Source organism: Pseudomyrmex gracilis, unplaced genomic scaffold (assembly GCF_002006095.1).
Source record: "Pseudomyrmex gracilis isolate BER0280 unplaced genomic scaffold, ASM200609v1 scaffold_82, whole genome shotgun sequence".
In the NCBI taxonomy this organism is placed as follows: Eukaryota; Metazoa; Arthropoda; class Insecta; order Hymenoptera; family Formicidae; genus Pseudomyrmex; species Pseudomyrmex gracilis.
Window position 1 is genome coordinate 291,368 of NW_018020666.1, and position 18,155 is coordinate 309,522.

The window sequence follows — 18,155 nt, forward strand, 5'->3', positions numbered from 1 at the left end:
TTATAATTAAAATAATTAAATAATTTTTTTATATTAAAATATTTAAAAAATAATAATACTAAATAAGTTTTAGATATTTTTTAAATATATAAAAAATATTAATGATAAATAATTGTTAATAAATTATTATTACTCGTCGAAAATTAATAGTCACGACAAGAGACAGTACGAGTGTTATACTAGATGACCGTGTATTGATTCTTTTGTTGCAAGATTTTTATTCAGACGTTTCGATCTATTTTAGATGTTCATCAATGAATGTCTGTTAAAACAATATTATACATATTCAAATATAAATGATTATAACTTAATACTTACTATATAACGTTTTGTCACCAATCAAGTAGCCTTAACAAGAGTCATATCACTAGCTTTAGAACACGTTGAACACGTCTCAATGTACAATTCTTCACTCTTACATGAGTCAAAACCGTTGAATTTATTTTGTATTTATGTCTTTGTATGTTTCTAACAGTGAGAAATATGGTTTCAATTTTTAAGTAGTTAAAAAATATAAAAAAAAAGAAAACTTCTTCATCGATTAGTATCTTGACGTTGGTGAAAAAACCGAATATGCTACAATAAAACTCACATTTTATTGTAGCATATTGCAATAATATAACTAAACCTAATCACGTTGTGTAGAATTACAGTTTCAATCACAACTTTTATCTTCTATAAATCCAAACTCGATCATATGCTTATCTTGAAATTTTACATACGTTATTGTGTCATCATAAGCTAACATTTAGACCACAATTGAACAAGATTTATAAGGTCGACAAAAGAGCGAATTTTGCTCACTATTTCTATGCGAGGTGGAAAGTAGAACAAAAATATTAGGAAATGAATAGGGGTTTTTAATAGGGTAATTAATAGGGTTTTTTTTTTAAAGAAATATACTGTAGGTGAACAATTTAATTTTTTTTTGTTTTATTGTTCTTTGTCAAAATACACTTTTGTATCTAGTCTCATAAATCTATGAGATGACTATGGGGAAAATAACGTACTCGTATATATACGTTTACACTTATGTATGCGCTACTTGGGTCGTTCATGAAGTGCGTTAGATAGGCAGGAATTTACTAAGCTAAATCCGCTGTGGTAAGCACAATGGAGGCTGAAGCGGGCACGATGATGCGAGTAGTGTCAACGCGCAATCCAGCCTGGAGCCCGGAGCGCACGCTGGGCGCATAAACGATTAACTCCTCCGGAATATTCATCCAAGTCCTGGCGTCGACGGTGACGGGTGTGTCGGCAAAGTTAACCATAAGAGTTACAACAGACGCGTTGTGTCGCCGTACGACTCCCAAGATTTTCTCGGTGACCAACACGGTCTCGAGAGAGCCCCGCTCAATGACGGGCTTCTTTTTTAACCGCGCTAGAGACTTGAATACTTTGTAATGAGACACTGGCGCGATCTTCTGCGCCGCCAGATTCAGAGTCTTGTAATTGCTGTTTACCGGAAGCCACGTATCGTTGCTGGTGGAAAAACCGGCGCTTGTGGTATTGTCCCAATGGTAGGGCGTTCTTTCCGGGTCTCTTGACTTCAGGTGATATCTAAAAAGAGATGGGTTTAATTTCTTTATTATTATATTTATTATATTTTTATTATTATATTTGGAGAGTTTAAAACGTTTAAGGTATCTAAAACAACTATCAATTTAATTTCTACGCAAGGGAAGATCTCTACATAATTTTATAACAATTAATAATACATTTTTGTGAAACTAGCAATCGTTTTGGATAATGACATTTCCATAATAGATTTCTTTTTAATATATTATATGTATATATTAATGTAATAAATCACATCTGAAATACGTGAGTTTAAAATAATACATTTATAAATCACATTTTGTATCTGCCGTAAATATAGCAACATAATTCTTTTTCCCTCTCTCTTTCTCTCTCTCGCTACTCGAATTCCACTCGTGACAATACCTGTCAGGTCCGGCGTTGCATCCGGAGGGATCCTTAGTTTCCTCGTACGTAAAGTTTCTGTCGAGCATGCCGATCTCGTCGCCGTTGTAAATCACGCTCACGCCGGGCAGAATGGTCGTCAACATGGAAAGTTGATCGGCTCGTATCTCGCCGAATCGGGAAGCGGCACGATGATTGTCGTGATTGCCCACTACCCAGTTCGCGACATATTCCGGTCCTTTCGGTATATTATTCATCCATCGATCGATGAGGCGCTTGAAGTCCGATGCGCTAGACTTGTTGTTCAGATCCGCGATGAACATGAAATTAAAGGGAACGGTCGAGCCCGACAGATAGTACAGTATAGTGAGATTTAAGTCCGCGTATGCCTCGGTCAGAATCATCTTCTTATCGGCGTTTATCGAGTGATTGTCTATTACTTGTTTCCAGTTTTTGAGTACTTCGTAAGTCTCGAGAAGATTTTTTGTGTAAATGTGATCTAAAGTGTCGTAGTCGTCGTCCGGCAATCCGCTCGCACCGCTTTTTGGCTCGTCCAGAAAACGAGAGTCTTCGTACAAAAAGTTAATGGCGTCTATGCGGAAGCCCTCCACGCCTCGATTCATCCAGAAAGTCAGCACGTCCCTCATTTCCCGCTGCACCGATGGACTGCGATAGTTAAGATCAGCCTGTCCTTTGACAAACTGATGCAAGTAATACTGTTTACGCTCACCGTTCCATTCCCAAGCGGAACCGCCGAAGACGCTCAACCAATTGTTCGGCGGTTTTCTAGTGCCGTTTACTATTTTCCCGTCTTTCCACACGTAATATTCGTCGTAAGGTTTGATTCGTTTTATGCTTTTCTTGAACCATTCGTGCTCGTCGGAACTGTAATTCGGCACGAAATCGAGAATCACTTTGAGCCCCAGTGACTTCGCCTTCGCCACGAGTCTGTCGAAATCGGCCAAAGTGCCGTAGTCCTTGTCGATGTCGGTGAAGTTGGCGACATCGTAACCGAAATCGGCTTGCGGACTGGTGTAGATCGGCGACAGCCATAACGCGTCCGCACCGATGTCCGCGATGTGTTCCAACTTGCTCGTGATACCGTTCAAATCACCTATGCCATCTCCGTTGCTGTCTTTGAAACTTCTCGGATAAATCTGATATATTAGACTGTTCTTGTACCAGTCTTTTTGCGCTGACGCCGAGCTGGTCAGAGCGACCAGCGCTGCGATAAAGACGCTCGTGCAAAACATATCGACGATATGACTCGATTGTTTACTACTAGCCGGTTTTATATCGCGTGATGAACTGTTCAAAAATGTAGAACAACACGCGTTTTTATCGTGGCGTATTATCATTTGTAAACTTATTAATCGCGACTTCTGGTAGCGAGAATTACCAATTAATAACGTCAACTGTGATATTATTCTTATCGAGCCGTCGCGTCGTGAAAACTGATGTCCAATAGTTTCAAGAGACAATACCTGGAAAGATAATAAATTACTGCAATTATGCTCAAGCGTTTTCGCGTTTTGTTTCCGCGTAACAATGATTAATACATGCAGAATGTATAGAAAGAAAAAATGTATTGCGCATTTTTTACGTAGCGCAATTGTGCGTCAAAGATTTTATTTATCTCTCATTCGATGTGTGTATGTATTGTGTGTGTGTGTGTGTGAAATTACTCCATTGCCAGTGGCGTTACATAATCTGTTACTTTTAAATCTATGCATTGCAAAGACAAACCGTATATAAAACACTTGTATAAGTAATCATTGTTCCAAGTTGGTTGGCGTGGTAATCGATGGTGTTCCATAAAACATTCGCCGCACATATTTCGCAACGTATCGTCGATAACACAATCCGGCAGTTGAAATTTCGAAATAATGCTGCGTCGCGGATTTTATCGCGAGAATCCCTGCGGCAAAACATATACACACATACATACACACACACGCTGACATGCGCCTTTTAGCTCGGCGCGCACGGAAATCGATTTCTCGCGGGCTCTTGCCACTCTTCAGACATTCGCAGAATATCGCCGCATATCGTTATTATTATAACTCTCGTTTCTTAGACAGAAAGAGATTTGCAGTTTTCCTGCGAAAAGCACTGATTCTTTCGGTGGTAAAACGCGCGCTGCGCGCGTAATATAATACGTCGGTTCGTGTATGCGACGATAAGATTTTTCGATTTTGCTCGGCTCCGCTTGGAGAAATGGCGAAAATTCAGACCCGCACCATCTCGCGTGCGCGAGGTGTTTAAAGTGCGTTGTGCGGCCTCGTAACTGCGCTATCGCGACCTACGCGTAATTATATAGAAGGTGATTCGAGAGACCCCACAAACGCATTTCTTTCCTTCCTTACGACGCGTGAGGATCAATTTAATCTCAGCGCGGTTGTCGAGCCTTCTATCAGGAATAAATTCGCTATTACCGAGAGAAATATCGCGGACATCGCTGCAAAAATCTTTTTCCACCTTGACGGCTATTTTTCATCATCTTCTATAGGTAAGGTGTACGTACGTAAGTACATACGTGTGTGTGTGTCGAATATATCGCGCGTGCGATATGAAAATTTCTCTCCGAAAATTCAATGGCGATACCCTTTTGAAGTAAACTTCGTCTTGTAATATGATAAACCTCCATTATTTGATATTCCACGGGCGAAAGAGTCGCATTATATACAAAGCGCGATGAAAATCTCAATACCAGGAAGGAAATGATTTTTCATAAAAGATAAATCGAAGTAATTCTCTTTTACATAGAATACATTTTATGTGCAAAAATGATACTGCAACGGTGTGTTTTCACAATATGCAGCGCTTATGTTATTCAGTTTTTTATTTTACAGACAACGAAGAAATCCGAGATAAAACCCCGCAAAGCATCGGGCAAGAACAAAAAGCATCCATCAAGTAGGAAGTTTTAACTTTTTTCATATGTAACATATTATTATTCATGAATTGCACATATCTTATGTGACCGAAGTTGCGTAATAATAGTTGCCATGTAAATATATTATACCCATTTTCCTACATGTCTCTTTTAGAAAGTCTGTTAAACAGAAAAAGTCTCGCTGGAAACTCGCTCTCTTTACGTTTCTTCTTCTGTTCTTATTCCCTTCTGTCCGATACTCCGGAATATTAGCTGCGGAAAGACGGAAAGCGCGCGCGGCGCTCTTTGCGACTCTTTGACGTATTCCGTCGCGCGTTTGAAATAAAATGTGCATGTAAAATCTCGGAGAAGAGGAAGAAATATCTTTTCTACGCGTATAAACAGCTTTGTTTATTGATGAAGAGATGACGACTTTATGTCACGAAAAAAAGTTAATAAAAGATCTGCTTGTCTCTTCTTATCATCAAAGATAAATATTTTTTCTAGTTGTTCATTTATTTGTGTGTGCATTCGAAGACAAATCGTACCCTTCTGCAAACACGAATGATAATAATACGCGAGAAAAGTACGCAAAAAAGAGCTGTGCGTACGAGCATTTTTAGCGAGAGTCACACAGAACCGCTATGTGCGCGGAAGGAAAAGAAGTAATAAAGCGACAACGTGTAAATTGGCCGCAGATTAAAAGCGCAGTCTCTAAAGAACATAACCCGCAAAAACGTTGCGTTTTGCGGAATAATTTACGGTTACGAATGCAGCGAGGGATGGCCGGGAAAATATTACCGTCAGCAAGAATTCTCATACGGCCATGTACATGTATATAACACACCGTGAAGTTTCGTCCCCAGCTGTTATTTATATGGGTAATTTTCTTCATGGCTTATGGCCAACTTAATTCATTCATTATCCGGACGGACGATAAAGACAATTTCGCCGAGATGATACATCATTCTTATTAGCGGCGTTATTTCCACTGTTAACTTTCCGTGTGCCTCCTCCCTCTCCTCGCTTCGCGTTCTCAAGTTTATCAAAATTTCTATTTTGCGTCTCGCACAATGTTATTTATCAGCGCGCTCACACATTTAGTCCCTCTAGAGAAATATGCTGATACAACATGAGTAAAGTACTTCATCTTCATTCGATTAATCGTGTGAGATGAAAACACATTATTTCCCACGTTAAAATGACAAATACAAATTTAACTACGTATATAGAATTAGAATTAAAGTCGAATAAGAGTCTATATACAAGATTTTAATGTCTTAATTTTTTATTTGTTTATTGTCCCAATGACGGATCAAATATTTTGATATTGTATTATATATATTATATGTATTATATACATACTACAGTAATGTCACTGACCTCGGCCGCGCGGCCTTGGCGGGGTCACTGACCTCGGCCGCGCGGCCTTGGCGGGGCACTGACCTCGGTCGCGCGGCCTTGGCGGGGTCACTGACCTCGGACGCGCGGCCTTGGTGGGGAGGGGTCACTGACCTCGGGCGCGCGGCCTTGGTGGGGGAGAGTCACTGACCTCGGTCGCGCGACTGCGGTGAAGTCACTGACTACGGCCGCGCGGCCGCGGCGGGGTCACTGACCCCGATCACGTGATTACGATATATATATATGTGTGTGTATGTGTGTATTATATATATAGATATAGAGTTTTATATATAATATATATAATATTCTTTTTTTTACTCTTTTATCTGTCACGTGACTTTAGTTGTTTTTCCACTTCTCTCTCACTATTTTTCGAGTTTGATTTTCACGCGTTATTTCTGACATCTCTCATATGTATATTATGTTTTATAAGACGTATATACTAGCTGTCATCGCGGTAACAGATTGTGTTACCTTACACAACACGTTAAAATAAAAATGACAATAGCGAGCGCGTAGCGCGCGCCTGTGTTGTGCTAGTAAAATAAAAATTCTGTGCTAATAAAATAAAAAACTCAATATCTGGAATTTCAGCATCTTGTTAGTTGAATTTGTGGCCAGTATTTAAGCGGTGCTTGAGTGTCAACTGAGAAATTTTCAATATTTCTGTTTATTTGGTTTTTATGTTCGTTGATTTGTGTTATTAGCTTTTTTTTGTTTCATCCATGTATGTTATTTTGCAATTATTACATTTAATACAATAGATTATATTTTTGTTTTAAATACATCTATAGTTATCGTATAACGCTGTAATTTTTCGACAATTAATTAAAATCTTTTTTGTTTTATTCAAGAGCTACCGATTGTATATCTTGATAGTGTTTGTACATAAAATTGTGATACTTATCGGCTCGTTTTCGTCGAATTCGATTTTGTTTGACACGTCTTGCCACTTGTCACGTGAGAGAACCTTGATTTCGTTGATCGGCGAACTCGCCGATAACGATCTTTTTGTTGCAAATCATGCACAAACAAAACTCGAGGACAATCGCTTGGTTACCGGAATATTGATTTGCCTCTTATTCCATTATGCTGGCTGTTGAAACTTGTTTATTGCGTGTTATACGGAAAAAAGATACAAAAAGCCAGCAAACTTGGAGGATCATGAGAGCAATGAGATGTAAGCATACGACGAAATGCGTATTGAAAGTGATTATTTTAGACAATCTATATAAGTTAATTTATTAACGAGAGGTTTAACTTATATTTAGTAAAAAAAAAAACCTATTTTTCTTTTCGTATTCTGAATTCTCACAAAAAAGTGCATGCGCGCAAGCATAAAAAAAAATAAATATAATAAGTATAAAGTGCGCCGCGCGCGTAATGCTAATTGCGATGCTCATTAAATACGAAGCTAATGAAAGAAAATCAGAATACAATCGTTCGCTCGATCCCAAAACTGATGCTCATTCAGAATCGCGCGACTCTCGAGAGAGAGCCAATTTACGCCTCGCCCGCTCCATCATCTAATTAAAGCAGACTCGCGTTATCGGACTTGTGAGCTTGTTTTTCCGCGTGATTTTTGACGAGCGATGTAACGACGATGTGGCATTTAAGTCAATTTTCGCACGCTCGTATGTATGTATGCGTGTGTGTGTGTGTGTATGTGCGAACGTCACCTCTCGCAGTGTGTGACGATCGTTTCGAAGAACACAGACGCGACGAAAGCGGGAACGAGCGTGGCCAGTATAACGAGGCCACCTTATGTCAGCCACCCTCGGTGCGATGGGGTAGTCAAACAACCCCCTCGCAGTTTACGGCCGTAATTAACTTCCCGGGTTATTAGCCCTCGTTCGTGGCGGCGATGTGCTTCTCTCTCTCTCTCTCTCTCTCTTTCTACAGAAGTCTCTCCGTCTGGACGGTCCTTCTCGCAACTCGTTGAGTCCAATGGGCTTCGTCCGGCTACACCGGCAAGTTTATCTCGCCGAACTTCTGCGAGGAAATGTTTTTCGTAGTTGCTTGAAAGTCCGAAGCGCGCGCCGTATAATCATTCGACGTCGCGCGGGGAAAAGAAAGGAAGAGGAATCGTTGAAACTTAAAATTGGTCGAGATGTGTACGACTATTAGTACAAAGTCAGGATCATGTTTCGATTTTCTTGAGACCGTGAAATGAAAGACATGTGTATTGATTGATTTTTTTTTTCTAGTTTGATAAAAGTTTCCGTCTTCTCACACACGCGTCTTCTTTTCGTCGCAGCATCTGTTGCGTCTCGAGACAATTGTCGTACATTCTTCTAAAATTCACGACATTTCTTCCATTTGTAGCAGCGCGAACTTTCGTATCTAGATTTCACCGAAGAATACTTCGTCGCCCCAACTTCAAGGATAAGCTTGAAGCGTGAAAACTACGCGAACACATTTTAACATAATTTAAAAGATTCGCGCGCTATGCATTTTTATATTATCTCTTCCGTAGGAATAAATTGAAAACAAAAATTAAATGTACGAAAACCTAATTCGATTTACTTTGTATCTCTGTGCATATTGATTAATAAATCTGTATTTTATTGTTGTTCGAACGCGTAAATATATTATTTTTAATAACATATGAGATTTATCGGCAGACAGAGACGCGTTATTGAATTATAAACGTACTTTCTTTAAAAGAGGGCACGTAAACCGAACAACAAAAAGTAACATTATTATCATCTTGTGTGAATTGCAAATTGTGCAATTTCATATTAATTTGTCGCGAATAATTGCGACAGATAAATTAACATATTTTTGGAATTATAAAATACATATAGTTTTTAAATAAACAAACGCTATAAACAAGGAAACGAATTATACAATTATCAATTTTCACGAAATCATAGTAATAAAATTAAAATAATTGTTGTTGAAATTTGTTAGAACAGAAGGGCTTTTCCAACCAGCGTGAGTACATTAATGCAAGTTGTAAGTGCACAATCCAATTTGAGATAATAACATTTAAAGCTTTTATCTCTTTGTGTACGTAATGTGTTAAAATTATGCATCAATGGTTCGATAATATTATAAAATAATTACAATAATACTCCCTCTCTAAGATGAAGTTTGGGTCTTGAGGCCGAAATAGAGGATCTCAATAAATTTTTTATCCGGTTCCGTGTACGTGTACTTTAAATTTAATTTCTTAATGTAACGCACGTCGACCGACGTAACATTGAACGCGCAAAGAGTTGAAAGATAGAAAGGTCTGAAAAGAGATATTTCTAACCTCTGTGTAGGAGGAGTAGATGTGACTTTGTGATCAGCTTGCTCCTACGCAAGACTGTATAATTCTTGAAAACTTCACGTAGTCGAATGTGATATCTCATGACGACGACTCGTCGCGACCGTAATTCAAAGCCGCAGATCAAGTTTCTGGAGATCTTTCGCTTGTTTGTTTTTCATCTTTTTTTTTTATTTTTTTTATAATTATGCATCTCGCCAACAAAGAGAGACCGGTCGAGACGTCTCTTTTCCCGTTGAAATCCGGAAAAGCGTCTCGGTCGGCTCTTTTTGGAAAACTTTGCCGAGTCCCGATGTAAACGACTCCGAGACACCGTCTGGCACCTCATTACACAAGTACCGCACGCAGCCCCGTCGCAAAGGAAAGCCGGAAACTCCCGCGAGAAGAAGAGGCGAGACGACAAACAGGATAGGCTCTCCACGCGCGACAAGACAACAAGACAACTTCGTTGTGCAAAACCATGGACGAACGGATGAAAACTGATTTCGCGAAACTCAGACACCTGATAATGCGCGTCGAATATAATTTCAACGTAATATTCGTCGTACGCGCGCGCGGTAGAAATAAAAACTCTAAGATAAGGAACAAGAGAGAAGACAAAGAACAAGAGACTGAGAATTTTTTTTTTTTAGAGCGGAGTAAAGAAAGAGTTTCAAGATTTATAAAGTCTGAAGATACAAGCCGAACTTTTGCAGAAAAGTAACTTGGCGTAATTATAAAAAATCACGGACTTTGAAACGACACCAAGTAGGTTGAAAAAAAAAGCGATTGGAATAATTTAATTATTATAATATTAAGCACATATATATATATCTGAACTTTATATACATATATATATGTATACCAGAACTTGATTTGTTTTCTGAATTAAACATGGAACTGAAATTTTTACATTTTCTCTCGTAAATATTCTTCGTGCGATATACAGAACTATTAATTGAATTGCATAATTAACAAAAAATTATGATTTACGCGCAAGTTTACTTCATTTCGGAATATTTGATTTCCGATATGGCAAATAAAGGAGTTAGCGCGAAATTCCGATGGTCAGATTGAAATCGGGAATTGAATTTCGATGAAGGCGTGTGTGTGTGTGTGTGTGTATGTGCTTTTATCGAATAAAATAAGACTCGATTAATCTACCCAAAGAAACTTCACTAAGCTGCGAGCGTTTTGTGAAGTCTGATGCAAAGTTATCGATCCGCGGTGAGAGAAAGAGAGAGAGCGCGCTATACTTTGACCCTCATCAGCAACGTGCGCGCTTCAACTTGTCGCGTGTTCGATGTTTTCCCAGCGTATATAAATGCAGCGGTGTAACGACATCGCGTTTTGCGCGTGAAACCGGGGAGAGACCACACCTCGGTGTGTGCGGGGCGGATTTTTCGCGTTCGATAACGGCGAATGGAAATAACCGATAACACTCTACACACAGCGCGGAATGCACAAGCCGAGCATGTTGAATAGCCGCGCGTTTATATCCCGGGGATGGAAGGGAGAGAGGAAAGGAAGAAGAGAGAGAGCGTCTTTCATCCTCTACCACAACTACGACGACAACGACAACGACGCGAGAAAGAGTCTCGAGCTCGCGGATAAGATCGCAGACTGGTACAAGCCTCCCATGAATCGAGTCACCGTCGGGACATCGCCGCTGCCAGCGGAGAATCGCGCTTTAAGCTGCGCGCAGATCCCTTTATGTCGCCGCGCTCACTCGGCCCGAGAAGAAGAACGGCGACGCGGAAGGAAGGAAACGTAAAGGAGGAGGTGTGCGATATTTATGAGCCGCCGGGCGAAAAATGTTTCACGCCGGTCTCCGGGTGGGATCGCGGATCCCATTCACGCCGCGCCGATGTCGGTCGCTTATCCGGAGATGCGCGCGCGAGGAATGAAGTGAACGCCGCAGCGAAAAGAGAACACGCCCGTCGGCGATCGGAGGGGTTCCTTGTCGCGCGCGCGGTACATCCGGGATGTTATTACATCAATCCGAGCGTTTCATTACACGAGCTTGAACCGCCGCCGTTCTGCGACGACGGTTGCCGCGAGGAGACGCGACAGGGATGCATAAATCCGCTTCTCTCGACGGAGGCGTTTTCTTGCACGATGCTCCGCGCGACTGTATCAACGATAAAATATGGGTCGGACGCGCGCGGAAAGCTAAAGAGAAAATATTTCTCTTGCATTACCGTCGCTTTTTTTAGCGACGCACGAGGCGGTAGACAACTTTGTGATACAATTGAAATTTTATCTTTCTCGAAGCAGTCTTCCTTATGCGCGATGCATTTTTATTATATCGCATTTTTATTACACGTATTACTCGATGACTTTATCAAACACGCTCACACCGAGACTCGGTGTGCCGCGACCGATAAATTCGTTTTGCTTTACTGTCTGCAGTCAGTTTTTAAATGCGTTTCGCCATACCTCGCTGCGGTAATAAGTCGCGAGTTGCTTAGACCGACATCAAATGAACCGAATAATTATAATTTAGGAACGAAAAACATGGAGTGTAAAAAAGTGCATCTGATTCGCGCGCGGTACTTTAATTACATCTTTCCAGGGCGGTAAGTATGTACGTAATATTAAAGTACAGCGGCCGAACGTATTCATAAATGATAGCTATTTCAAAGATAATCACGTCTCATATCGCATGCGGGCACCGGTCTTCGCGCGAGCTGTGTCCCATAAGCGTGAGCAATTAAAATAATTAGGAGAAATAATCTCTCGAGTGAAATAGCGTGCTGAGCGGGGCAACGTGCAAGACGAGCGAGCGTATAGCCTCGGACGGCCATAATTAAAACGCACGGCCAGTAGTAATGCACGTTTCCACTCTAATCCACCTGCCCGTATACTTAGTCCGCGCACGCACTTTTAGCGCTCGGCGAACGCGTCAATGACGCCTTTCGCGTCGGGCACTTGTTAATAATCTCTTCTCTCTTTCACTCCGTGTGTGGAGAAGAGGGCGCCCTTGGTCTCGCAGAGCGCGCGATTTTTAATTAAAAAGTTACGCTTGAATAACGTTCGGTGACGTTTCAAAAGTATATAATAAAAAAATAAAAAAAAAAATAAAAAAAAAAACAGAGGGAATATTTCACAGGTTTCCATCAAAACGAGGTCGATCATCTCTGCTTTCGAATTTTGTATAAATCCTAGGTATATGCAAAGATCAATGTGGATAAAGATAACATATGCAAAACAGTCATAATCTCTGACGCGCCATAATAATATACGACACCTGCCGATTTGGCGTATTTTCTACTACATTTTTACCAAAATTCGTGAATTTCAAATCCCATCGTGACAAACGTGTTTGCATTACGGCTAATAAACACATTCTGCATTCGGTGCAATTCGGAAAAAAGCAAATAACGCTCAGGGGTCCGACGGCGCATGAATAATCATCTCGCGACGCGGGTCTCTCTTTCTCTCTCTCTCTTTCTCTCTTTATCTCGTTCCGCCAATGTGGAAAAATAATTCATCAGTTGCAGCACGCGAAACACGTGATAAATTGAATTTGGCGTCGAGTGCATTTACCATTGACAATAATACGCGCGCGCTTACGTGTCCGTCGATAGACCCGCGTCGTCGTCGTCGTCGCATAAGGGATGAAGCTCCGCAACGAGCGCGGCGGATATACGGCGCTTTAAATATACGCCGACAGTGAAATCCGCAGCGCGCCGCTAATCGTAACGAGCGTGCATTGTGCAAATTGGAGGATCCTTAATGGGTGGTGCAATTAGCAGATACCGACGGCATGTGACGCACGCACATGGCAAGCTGTTCGGGTAGTTCTCCGACTCTATACCGTATATCGGCTGTACGCGGCAGCATAGTGCACGGGCGAAAAAAACCAATGATCGATGTATCGAAAATGTTTGCTCGTTTGAAGGGGGCGGATTCCGTTCCCTCGTATGCGCACGGCTCGGCGCGCTGTACCGATACGCTTATGTGAACGACAGGAACGTCGTCCAATCTGTGTCATCGATCGTTGTCTCTCTTCGCCGCTGCCGGTGCTCGGCTCGCGTGGATGCGTCGATAATTACGCGGATGCGATTCAAATAACCGACATGATTATCCGACCAAGAGAGAGAGAGAGAGAGAGAGGAAGAATGTGCGCACAACGTCGTTACTTCTCCGATTTATACAGCGATCGCGTTTCGGAAATATCGGCAACGCGCGCGAACATACGCGGAAGGCGGCGCGCGCGTATGTGAATGAAACGCGATCATTACGCCGATTTCGTGCGTTCAGTCTAATAAAGAGGATTATTTCTATTGACTGTAATGAATGCGACTCGCGCGGTCGCATGTAAATTCTCAAATGTTACACGTGTGGTTGTCGCTGCAAATTCGCGCTCATTGAAAATATATACACACATAGATGTGATTTAGTCATCAATGATGCGGCGCGATCTGTTTTGGTTGATGCCGATAACTGTCTCCGGAACACGTGAGTGGAAAGCACACATACGTCCGTGCACGCGCGCGCGCGCATACATATGATAATGTTACAGAGTTCACATATATCTCTACGCTAGAAGAGATTTATTTGTATTCTGGCGAAAACAAAGATAGTTTTAGCGTTTTTGACCGGAGCGAGTTTAATCGCTGCTAGATAGTGACGACAATTCAGAAAATCAAGCAATGCGATTGGTCACTTCGCCAAATTGACGTCATTAATCACTCTGAGTGTGTTTAAACTGTGACCGTTCCGCTCGAAAACGTTATTTGATACTTGCGCTATTTGACAAATGCGAGAGACAAGTGCTGCTGTGAAAAGCTTTTTTTATATTAAATATTTGACATTTATAGTCACTCATCTTTCGTGATGATTTTTCTATTGGAGCACTTTTTAGATTCTGCGTGTTGTTTTCGCGCAAATATATCGTTGCGCAATTCGAACCAAGAATTGCGCTTCGATACAAGCGGTTTGACGCGCGAGAGAATCTCGAGTTCGTCATCGAGTTTGCAACATACATAAGTGGCAACATACCACTCAAATCACGTGTCAATATCATGAGAGAACAATTGCTAATTGTTTGATAAGATTGGCACACTCGCCGCCTATTGTGACTCGCTGGATATTGAAGCTTGTTTGCGTTTCTTACGGAAACAGAGAGAGGTGCTGGAGTGAACAACAAAAATCGAGCAAATTTTTAAACACAAAATTATGGAATAATTAAGATTCAGAGAGAAGTAATTTACGCGGCTCATTAAAGGGATCGGTTTCATCAAAACGTGGATACATACGCGCCCGGTGTAATTACAAATCATATTTTGTTACATTACGGTCTCTTTATCTACGGCCACACTTTGTTATCTAAATCGAATAATTTTCCATTTTCGTGCAATGCTATTAATGCCGAATGTATTGAGTTTCTCTCATCATCAAAAGCACATTCGTTGATATTACGCGCTCGTTAAAGGCACAGAACAATACGCAGTTTCGTTTTTCGCGTCTCAATGAACGCGAGAGTGTTTCGGGCAAAATTTACAAAAAATATTCTTCTCGCGCGAATAGAGTTGATTTTTCTGCGCGCTTTCGGGTTTTTTTTTTTGCACATAAATTGCATTTTGTACACTGCTAATTATCAATACTATGTTGCGTAAACAACACGACAACGCTAACTATGTACCCTCTTGTTACCGAATGGCTCACATTCCATTAATACGCAAGCATTCAGGTGGTTCCAGTATATACACATTATTGCAGAAGCATGTCAGCCCGCAAGCGCAAAGCATATAGGCATATTGCGATATTGCCGGTAGCACATAAACACGTTGTCGAATTATTAAACCTTAATTGAATGGCCTCAAAAAATGGGTGCAAGTGCATCTTGCGGTTTTCGTTTTCAGATATCTAAGTAAGTTAAATTTTATCGGAGATACAAAATATAAAAATTAATATCTAATTTTGTAAAATTTGTGTAAAATTCATTTTCTCTCTGAGTTTCGTTTTTCGTAAAAGTCAAACTAACAGCAAAGATGTCAAAGTCCGATGAGACGTTTGATTTAAAACTTTTATATAAACTCTCGCGCAAACAGCCGCGCGCTTGCGTGAACATTTTGAATATTACGAGCAGAAACGACAACTCGGTTTAAACTTAACGACACGTTGAAGAACTGATAACTGGAAATCGGTTGTAATTAACAACCGAGATGACTTTACCGGATATTACCTCAAGAAAACGGGAAAAAGTTTCTCCTAAGGGTTAATCTCTTTAAGATTGATTGGATGGAAAGGATTCTTTTCTCGCGGACTAAGAATAAAAGCGATCATGGACATTAAGAGCTCATTCAACTTTTAAATTCAACTTATATTGAATTCTACTTATTAAACTCCGACATTGTGAGAAGAGAACGGTGTAAGTGCGTTTCTATCCCTTTTGTCATCGATCACGAAGAATATCTGGTAACAGAATGCGAGATATACATATGTACATGTAATATGTATATAAGCACGCGCGATAAATACGCAATTGTATGACTGCATTACGATATTTCGGTCCTATCTCGTTGTTAATCATGTAATGGCTTCTCGTCCGAAAGAAAACGGAATTTTAAATAGCTTTTATAGTGCCGGTAAGATGCACGAGTTAAAATCTGATTACACTTCTTCTGCTTGGCGAAACTTAAAGTGGTGCCCAGCTAAATTACTGCTTAGGCGGTGCTTAAAGTATAGCCCATAATCTGATCGACCGTCTCTTTACGCTGAGACTAGCGTTTTAGTAGCGAAGTGGTTTTAATTAGACTTTATACAAGACATAATTCACCTTTTCACTCTTTGCGATTTCGAGATAAATAATGAATCTTCTGGTCTCCGAAGTGAAGAGATAGATCGATAATTAAAACATATAATGTATAACATATATACATGCAAAATTAGAAGAGTGTATTTTTGTTTAAACTAATTTTTTTATTTCTTAATATATATTCTGCTCTTTTTTTTCTCTTTCTCTCTCTCTTTTTCTCTCTCTCTCTCTCTCTCTCTCTCTCTCTCTCTCTTTCTCTCACGTGTTGCTTATATAAAATCTGGTACATATTCATCACGCCAAGAAATTTACATTTTTATATTAAAGCATTGCACCAAGTAACGCCCTAATTCTGTCGCGCGAGTGTTACCTCAATATTCAAGGATCTATTGTTGCAACAAAAAAATTTACAGTCGCATGAAATACATGCAAAATGCTCACAATGCTTCTGAAATCTGCATGTGCAAAGCGGCAGATTGATGAGAATGTTCGCGTAATCCTTTGCATAATCTTGAACACTTCTTGTGCGTGCGCTTGTGATGTGTATGTACTCTTACGTACACTTCTAAGATTTTATAAGTAGCTTAATTTTACTTCTCAGAAAAAAAGAGATTATATTATAGTATTTATTACGCATTATTATTTTTATTACAATCACAGAAATTGTATAATGTTTGCTCGATGTTTGTAATTGATTATTTTTGCGTTATTGTTTAACGTAGAGTGAAAACACACGTAAGAGATAAAATCATTTTCTGCAGTTCATTCGTCAGATTTTGCTCGCATTGCTCGAAAAGATAATACGAGCTCGGGGGTAAGTGAAAACTGTGATTTGCGCAAACTTCGCTTATGCAAAGCGGTCGGACATTTTCCTTAATGGAACGAATGCATAGTTATGGATGAAGTATAGCACAAAGTGAGATAAAGTGCGACGACGTTTGTTCGCGGAACCGGAAGTAATGCGCGAGAATGCGGCGGCGATATGTAAATTGCAACGATTTTGAAATCGCGGCGAAGACTTTGCGCCCAGATGCGCAGCAAAAACAGCTGTGTGTAAATACCGCAAAACTGATGCGTAACAGATTGCTGACGATTATTAAATTTTAATCATTTTTTGCGAAGGAGACGAAAAGATATTTTTAACGAGTAAACTTTTCATTCGAAAATTGCGGCGTAGTTCATCAAGCCCGTTTCAGTTGTGACAACTAATGAAATGGCCACGCACACTTTATTAGCACAGCCGCGAATGAAAAGGACGCTTAAATGTAATGCGATTACTGTTAAGGATAAGAGAGAAACGCACGCAAAATCCAATACTAAAGGACACGATTGCGTGCGCGCGCGCGCGCGCGCAAAAAGCGAAGTAAAAAGAAAACGCACTCCGGTATGCGCCAACAGTTTGCGATTCCTTGCTTGAACGTGGAATTGATAATGCGGGCGTAATCCCATTTTAGCACATTACACGCAAAAAAAAAAAAAAAATCGAAGCATAAACGCGGAAATCGCGAAAATGCTGACATCCGTTCGTGTTTTCGCGTGTGTATCGTTTCCGTGACGCGCGAGCGTTTTCCCTACCGCGGGATTATTTTCAGCCGACCGTGTAAGCCCCCGGTTAATACCCAGAAATTGCATTATTTAAACGCCAGAATCGCACGATTTATACGCTCGGTTGCGCGTCCACGCGCGGTCATTGCGCAAATAATTTCGCAGATAAGAACCGGACACGCCGCAGCAAGAAACGCGACGGCAATCATCAACGCGTTACGGGGTGAAAATCTAATATCGTTAATACCGCGCGCGCGCGCGCGCGGTAAGGCGTAAAATACCTTTAACTTTTTTTTTTTGTTCTTGCACAGTTACAACGAGATAGAAATCTCGGCGCGTGTGCACAACAGATTGCGGCGAATAAAAACATCCAACGGAGGAAAATGCGAAAA

General features: G+C 40.6%; 2 protein-coding genes across 3 annotated transcripts in view; one reads left to right on the top strand and one right to left on the bottom strand.

Moving 5' to 3' along the window:
- Positions 1 to 18,155, top strand: part of LOC109855160 (protein artichoke-like) — an 85,193-nt gene that overhangs the window by 42,112 nt on the left and 24,926 nt on the right. The window lies entirely within an intron of this gene.
- LOC109855161 (alpha-glucosidase-like) lies at positions 910 to 3,714 on the bottom strand. The gene is made up of 3 exons (XM_020429053.1): positions 3,670 to 3,714; positions 1,945 to 3,407; positions 910 to 1,560 (listed from the first exon to the last, which is right to left on the bottom strand). Exons 1-3 carry the CDS (start codon positions 3,697 to 3,699, stop codon positions 1,086 to 1,088), a joined length of 1,968 nt encoding a protein of 655 aa, XP_020284642.1. The 5' UTR covers positions 3,700 to 3,714; the 3' UTR covers positions 910 to 1,085.